Source organism: Grammomys surdaster, unplaced genomic scaffold, assembly GCF_004785775.1.
Source record: "Grammomys surdaster isolate TR1022 unplaced genomic scaffold, NIH_TR_1.0 314, whole genome shotgun sequence".
Lineage (NCBI taxonomy): Eukaryota > Metazoa > Chordata > Mammalia > Rodentia > Muridae > Grammomys > Grammomys surdaster.
In genome coordinates, this window is record NW_021604733.1 from 445,440 (window position 1) to 453,808 (window position 8,369).

Consider the following 8,369-nt stretch of genomic DNA (forward strand, 5'->3'; position numbering starts at 1 on the left):
AAGCTCACAGTGTTGTCAGTGACTAGACCATCTACTCAAAACTGCCGAGTTTAGCATCACTCTCTGAACCCAGCACTGTTTGTTCCACCAACCTGTGTCCAGCCCCACTGTGGCCTGGGCACCCCTCATTACTGCACCATTATGTCGTGGACCAGCACACATCGCTTCCTTAAAGTGACACCTTTCAGACACTTTGGTGGCTTTTCAGAGACACACACCTTTAATGACCTGGGCAGTTTCACAGATGTTCTGAATATGAACACGAAAATTTCAACTTCTTGATTTGCATGATTTTGTAGGATTTTCTGGTCAAGAGTTTTTTAATTCTAGAAGTAACTGCTTTGGGGGTTTGACATCGTATTATGGGAGGGTATATGCTGCCATGTAGCTGCTACATGCCTGCCTTTTCTGAGGTGACAGTAGACAGGGACCAACCATAAAATAATAAAAGTTAGCACAATTAGTATTGTCCTGAGGCAGAAAGATGCGCCTACTTTTTCCAGATTTATGAAGACTCTGGGATCCTTCCCAGTCCTGTTCCTTCATCTGCTAAGAGCAGTGTAGTGTCTACCACCCCCAAACCCTTGCCCACCAGGAGAGCATGCGGGACCTGGAGTAAGAGCCTAACCTTGTCACCTTGGGCCATGCAGGCTCCTTGTCTGGTAGTTTATTCCCTGCTCTCCAACCAGGCGGGTGAGTGCAAGGCATAGTTGTGTGAGCCCAGCTGTGCTCCTTGGTTCCTCTGCCTTCCTCAGAATCCAGGCTCCTATTTGAGGCTGGCTGTGCATGAGCTGTGATGCTAGCTGACTCCCTCAGCTTCCCTTTCACCGTAAGGACAGGTAGGAACCATCTTAGTACTGCCACTTCTGTGGAGTTTGGACCAGATGCTCCATTTTGCTGCTTTCTCTTCCTTAGCCTCTCCCAGTAGCCTTTTATCCTGGCCTATTATATTCTTTAAGTAAATTATCTAAATCTTCCGGACCTCCTTTAAAGTAAAATACATGGATTGTTTTATGTTTCCCTGTCCTCTTCATGAATAATAAACCAATACAGAACAAGCATACTCATTTAAATTCACATTTTTGTAGTGTAGCTGTGTACACCAGTGTGTGACCAAGTGTGTATACCCTGAGTGTGTGTACCTACAGGGTGGAAATAGTGGCTTCCCACTTTGCTGGCATTCTCCCCAGAGCATTCACGTTGGTCTTGTTAGCTGAGTCTAAGGATGATTAGCCTATGACTTTTTTCAGCTTTATAATCTCATTTTACAAGCCATGTGGAAGTGATCATTGTACTATCTTCCTGAAGCTCCTAGAGGAAGAGAGTGGAGCTAATTTAGACTATAGATCTATGCATTTCAGACATGCTTTGTGCTCAGTCCTTGGTACAACTGTGCTATAGGATACTTGGACTAAACTCCATTTTGCTCTTTTGAGCAGCCTGGTATATGGCAGAGCCTTCTGACAAGTTGTGGTGATGAAGATGCAGAAGTTGGTACATTCTATTTGAGAAACTCAGTGTGTTGGGGAAAGGGTCTTAGTCTTCAGGTTCTCTGGCCATACTGGTTTTTGAGACACTCTCCCTGGTGCCTGGGTTTAGGCTAGGCTAGGTAACCAGCAAGTCCTGGGTTCTGATAGTCTGTCTCTCCCTCCTCAGTGCTGAGATTATAGGGATACACTGCCATACCCAGATTTTCATGTTGGTTCTATGGACATATTTAACCAACTGAGCCATCTCTTTCAGCCCTTCCATTGGGAATCTTTTGTTGAGGTTGAATGGAGGCGAGGCAGTAAAATGGTAAAAATGACCTGGAAAGCTAGAAGCACACAACAGTGCTCATTTCAGTGAGGAATTACCCTTGCTCCTCCCCTGACAGTTTTCTCAGAACTTCGGGAGCTCTTTCCTGGTCTAGGAAAATAAAAACAGGCAACTGAAGCCTTTTAAATATACTGTTAATCAAAATAGTAGAAAATATCCTAGTATTTTACTTTTTTACTTATTTTGTAAAAACTGTCAAGAATAGTTTGAACAATGCTTCCTGTTTTCTCTTCCTACACTTTTTCAATATGGACCCAGTGTTTTCCTTTGCCCTACTAAATTATTGCTTTTCAAAATTTCATCCAAGGCCCTGTTAATATCATTAACTATCTCCAAGAGCATATTAATTTCTGCAGCACTGAGATTAAACCCAGGGTCCTATGAATCCCAGGAAAGCTCCATGCCACTGAGCCCTGTCCTAGCCACTCTGAGAGTTCCTTTCATATGAAGGGCTTTGCTGGTAGCTTTGCAAGTGCGAGATTTGCCTTCTGTTACTACTGCTTTCTGATTTATTTTGAGACATTCGCTTCACACTGTTTCTCAATATGTATCTATCAAGTCCTAGCCAGTGGCAGTGTCCCATTTCCCACTCCCAGCTCTTTCTTCTGCACCTCCTCTCCGCCTTCCCTCCCTCTGCTACATTGTCATCTTTTTTCTTCATTGATCACCAACTTTGTGAAGAAAGTTTAACTTGGGATGCAAGTGCCAGCAACGCCGTGCTCCTGCGCTGTGTAAACTGGTGACCATAGGGGCACAAGACTGAGAGCACTGAAAGAAACACCATGGCGGCCGCTGCTCATGAGCTGGCTCCTGTTCATATCAGAGTAGTGGCAGTTTACACTTCATGCTGATACCACAGTTGAGTACTTTCAGAAGTCACTGAAATTTGAATCCTGTTGTTAAGGGCCTGATGGTGTTTAACTTCATCCGTGGGCTCTGACTCTCTGGATGGTACTTCCAGGCAAGCGTTAACTCTTGCTTGCATCTGTTCTGTACTTCATAACCAAGACAGCATGCATTCACTTGAGCGTCTCTCTTAGGGGGATAGTTATTGGGTTCATACTGTTTGTGCTGGATTCAGAGAGGACAAAGCCTAGAAAGTGTTACATTCCTCTGTCACCTGCTATGTCTTCTTCCTGGCTCTTTATAACCAGTTGTATCTTTATAGCCACATCACATGATCACCAGATTCTTCTGGAAAGCTTTGTTTATAAAATGGGCTTTGATTTGCTTTCTGTTGACTTAATCTAAATCAGGCCCCATTGTTAAAGTGCAATCTTACTCTTGCAATACAGATATAATATATGGTCTTTTAAAAATCTGTTCTTAAGCCGGGCGGTGGTGGCGCACACCTTTAATCCCAGCACTTGGGAGGCAGAGGCAGGCGGATTTCTGAGTTCGAGAGTTCGAGGCTAGCCTGGTCTACAGAGTGGTCTGTGGCCATCTTCCTGCTGAAAGGTGAGCTCAGCACCTGAGGATTGTCACCTGCAGGCTGGGAGAGCACCTCCCCCTGCGTGCCTGCCTTCATTTCCTTCCTGTTACTGCTCACTTCCCTCTCTCAGAAACTGCCCAACCCCCACTAGACCTCCTCTACCTCCTCTAGGCTAGAGGTAGGGCTAGAGAGTCAGGGTTTTAAGTAGCAGATAGTCTTTGTATGTTTCTATATTAGGACAAGATAATAATAACTGTCTGCTCAGAGCTACAGAAGTGATTCTTTGAGGTAGTGCTGAACACCACGTTCACATGTTTTCCAAACACCAAAGCAAGTGTGGAGCATGTATGTGTGTGTGTGTTTATAAGACAGATCACCAGCCAGACACTTGTAAACTACTTCAAGAACATCACTACCTTATTCTTTTTTCTTTTAAGACAGCTGTGAAAATAAGCAATTAGACAAGCAAAAGTCCCTAAGGGAAATACTTTTACAGCTGGGTCAAAGGATTTTTTTATTTTATAATCGTTCATCTAAAGCATACTTGTCTTTAGGCAGGATAATTTGTTTGTTGTAAATTAACGGGGAGAAAAATCTTTAAAATACCAACAACATACTCTATTTAACAGTCTCTGATATTTTAAATATAATAATTTTGACAAATACAACGAGATATTAAAATTTTTTTCCTTCTTTGTTTTTTAACCTAATAGGCACATGGCTTTTGACCTGAAATATTGGTTGATTGCCAATATCAGCTTTCTCACATTTACAGGTGACTCCAAAATTTACCTGGTAGCCCCTTCCTCTCTCCTGAGTCCTTGCGTGAATTACTGTTAGTGTCGGTCAGAATGTGGATTATGTCTGTGTCACATGGAGTCTTAAATGAACTTCATTTCCTGCCCTTCGCTCTAGCCCACACCTTTTATCCTGCAGCCCTAATGATGGCTCGCGCTCATCATCCCCAGTGTCTGCCCACTCAGACCAAGCAGCTAAGAGCTGTTCCTAACCCCATGCTTAATCCTTAGCGCTCTCATCTCGTCCAGCTGCTGCTGCTTTAGTTCTGTAGAGATGTGCTTCACAGGGATTGCTCCCTGGCTGGAATCAGTCCCATCCTTTGATTTCCATCACCCTAGTCCAGGCCCTGCCTCTTCATCACTTCCTAGGATGCCCCTGAATCTTGTCTGTTCCTTAGCCCTGTGCCATGCACCATGTTGCTGCCACCTCTTAGAGCAGTTTCCCTTGTCTGCTGTGGTCCCGAAAGGACTCTTCAGTTTGTCGTCGTGTCTTCCTCTCTCCTTCCACTTTCTCTGAGTAGTGGCTCCCCCAGGGCTTCAGAAGAGCAGTCATAGAGTAATGAGAGTGTTTATAGTCTGCCTTGGTTGTTTTTAATTTTTGTCTTTTAAGATGTCTTTTCCAAATTACCAGTCTGCTTTTGTCAGATGATTGACTACTCCTCAGTCAGTTGAAATACTATCTTCATATTTCTTTTTTTAATTAAGAAAAATGTACACTGTGTGTATGAGTATATGCTTGAGTGTGTGTTTGTGTGTGCGTGCGCATGCGTGCGCGCCCTTGCAAATACCCACAGAGGCTAGACCATGTGGATCCTCTGGAACTGGCGTTATAGATGGTTAGTTGTGAGCTGGCTAGTGTAAGTACTAGGAGCAGAGCCTAGATCCTCTGCTAGAGTAGTAAGTGCTCTTAACTGCTGATCATCCAGCCCTTCTCTTCCAGTTTCTACCTGTTGAAACCTGTTTGGTTTTAGGTCTCCTTGATGCCATGTCCCCAGGATACCCTCTTGGATATTTCCATTAGATTCCTTTTTTTTCTCTGAGTACCTTCATACACCTGAACATCCTTCATACATTCTGAACATTTTTTTCATGCAGAGCTTTGTAGCAAACACATTGTGATTTTTTTTCTTCCCTCTGAAGTTGGGGTCAGACACTAGGTCTTTTCTTTTCTTGGTCTATTTTAGAAATGATAATTACTCAAGGAAGACTTTTGAACTTGTATCTCTTGGAATTTTAGTTAAGGGGTTATCAGTTTGTAGTTTCATACAAGTACTAAGCGGACCATACTTCACCGTGGTTTGTGATTTGCCGTGTTTTTACATAGCTCTGCACAAATGTGGCATTCAGACCTGAGTTCAGAAGTGGAGCATCAGCCAGAGAAGTAAGGTTAGGTGAGGCATCACAAGCTGAGAGTGTCACAAGTAGGCTGGCACATCCCAGCGCCGTTCGAGGCTGTCACTCCGATTTATAATCATTCCTGGGTGGCTGCTTTCCACTGGCTTCTAGGCCCTGAGTGTGAAATAACCATTGTGTGAGTCAGTGAGCAAATGTGTTTGTTAAACACGTTAGGAAGCTCGCTGTTTAAAACAGTACAAATAAGAAGTTTAATGTCAGTTCTGAACCATGCAAATGAATCTGAATAGCCAAAGCTTTGTAATATAGAGGTTGTCCTGTGTCCATTAAAAATAATCCATCGTCCAAGGAAGAAAACCAATGAAGTTATCCTTATAATGCATGGAAGTGTCCCAGCCTCATAATTGGGAGTTCCATAGTTCCTTAGGTGGAGACAGTAAACTGCTACTGCCACCTACACCACCACACTGACTGACAACTTAAACTCCTTCCACTGTGGACTGTGACGTTGGAAAGCTTTCTTATTTTAATTTAATATGGTAACTATACTTTAAAAGCCATATCCTAGCCTGGCAGTGGTGGCACACACCTTTAATCCTCATACTTGGGAGGCAGAGGCTGGTAGATCTCAGTGAGTTTGAGGCTAGCCTGGTCTACATAGAGAGTTCCAGGAAAGCCAGAGCTGCTATACAGAGAAACCCTGACTCAAACAAAGAAAGCCATATCTTAAATTTTTATGCATTTCCTTGAAAAATATTGGGTTGTTTGTGGTTTTTTACACTAAAAATATCAATTGAAGAAATTCTTTCCTATATAGTAAGCATATTAGCTCAAAGATTCATTTTTAGATTATTATGTGTAACAGCCAAAAATTATCAATCAGCTGTTAAATGTATCAATAGAATTTGTTTTGTTGTTGGAAGGTAAAACCTAGAATCAATCAGAAGGTTCTAGAAATTGATTCTAAAGAAATTTTGAACATTGTATAATGTTAATAATCTATACCTTATAGACTTCAGTGTTGTAAAACCATTTTCTGATGCGATTTTCGTTTTTAATTCAGATGCTGACTTACACTGGTCCCTGTCTCTCCTGCAGAGCCTCCCTAATATCCTCACGGATGATCGATTTAAAGTTATGTTTGAGAACCCCGACTTCCAGGTGGATGAGGACAGTGAAGAGTTCAGGCTTCTCAATCCACTTGTCTCGAGGATTAGTGAGAAGAGGAAGAAGCAGCTGAGACTCTTGGAGCAGCAGGAGCAGCAGGAGCGTCTCAAGAAGGTAAGGCATACCCATTGTCAGTTAGCTAGAGATGGCTTCTTGTCGTTTGCCTGCTTTAAAGACCTTTTGTTCTGCAGTCTACATGGCACTGTGTTGTACAAGGAGACTTTGACACCAGTCTACCTATCCTCCTCACCCTCTCCTCCTGTTAGTCCTGTTGTTCCACTCAACAGTCACACTTGTACTCTCATGTCCTCCATGCACACGAGTCTGTGTGTGCACATGTGTATTCTGTAAAAATCTAAGACCCTCAAATGAGGGAAAGCATGACATTTCATAAAGACAGATACTGTGTGTTTATGGCTTCTTAACATACAGTTTCTATGAATTACAAAGCCTCTGATTATACATGAGAGGTAATTAGTTGCATACTAATTGCTTGACATTCAGCCCGGAGTGTATCTTATTAATTAAAGGCATGTCTTCTGATGCTCCATGGAGCAGCTGTCACGTACTATGATGGGTTGATGCCTCTAATGGTCCATGTTTGGCTGAGGGAAGAGCTCTTCCTGCTATTTTTGATTTCAGGAAGAGGAGGAAGAGCCGGAAGGAAAACCCAGTGATGCAGAAAGTTCAGAGAGTTCAGATGATGAAAAAGATTGGGTTGAAGAAGTCAGGAAGCAGCGCAGACTCCTGCAGCAGGAAGAAAGAGTGAAGCGGCAGGAGCAACTGAAGGAGGACCAGCAGACGGTCCTGAAGCCCCAGTTCTATGAGATCAAAGCAGGCGAAGAGTTCAGGAGCTTCAAAGAGTCTGCCACCAAGCAGAGGCTGATGAAGTGAGTAGCCTGTGGGGTCCAGCCGTGCTCCTTCCTCACACACCGGCTGGAACTGGCACCTGTTCTCTCTAGGTGGTGGGTACCAAAGGAGAGGGTGGGGATGCTTCCCACCCTCAACCGAGCAGGAAAGTCACCAGTAAAGCCACTGGGCCCTCACTGCTCCTTAAACAGCTCTTTGAAGTCTTCATATATTAACATATGTTAGAACACTTTGAATCTCTAAAAGCCTCACTCTTGTCCCTGTGCTTTCCATTGGGCTACCCAGCCTTTAGGTACTTGCTGTGTTAACAAAAGTGATGTTTAATTAATCTATTTTGAGAAAGTTTTGTAATGAAGCCCAGGATGCTTCAGGTTTCCCATTCTCCTTCCTCGCATCACTTTTGAGGCCTGGAAGTATAGGCTAGCAGGACCTCTAGTTAACAACCAGGTCAAGGGCTGGGGGATTCCTCAGTTGGTAAAGTGTTTGCTGTTCCAATGTGAGGGCCCAAATTTGATTCCCAGCACCATGTAAAAGTGCTGGATGCAGTTGTTCATGCCTGGGAACAGACTGATCCCTGGACTTGGCCAGTCAGTCTAACCTTATCTGCAGAAACCAAATTCAGTAGGAAATGATGTCTCAGGAGAAAAAAGAAGAAGCTGGGTGTAGTGGCATACACCTTTAATCCCAGCATTCCAGAGGCAAAGGCAGGAGAATTACAAGTTCAAGGCCAACCTAGGCTCCTAGTAAACTCCAGGGCTGTTTAGAAAGACCCTGTCTCAAAAATAATTTAATGATTAACTTTAAAGTGAAGAGTAACTGAAAAAGGTACTCGGCGTTGGCCGCCAGCCTCTGCATGCATGTGCACTTGCACACACACACAGGCAAACATAGCAAGCACCCTACACTAGCTCAGAGTGGCCACCAGCCTCTGC

General features: G+C 43.6%; 1 protein-coding gene across 1 annotated transcript in view; it reads left to right on the forward strand.

Annotated features, from left to right (window-relative positions):
* Positions 1-8,369, forward strand: part of Nol10 (nucleolar protein 10) — a 75,296-nt gene that overhangs the window by 56,345 nt on the left and 10,582 nt on the right. Inside the window, exons 17-18 of the mRNA XM_028777750.1 lie at positions 6,499-6,681; positions 7,210-7,457. Coding sequence (XP_028633583.1) covers positions 6,499-6,681; positions 7,210-7,457 — 431 coding nt within the window. The remainder of the gene's footprint in view (positions 1-6,498; positions 6,682-7,209; positions 7,458-8,369) is intronic.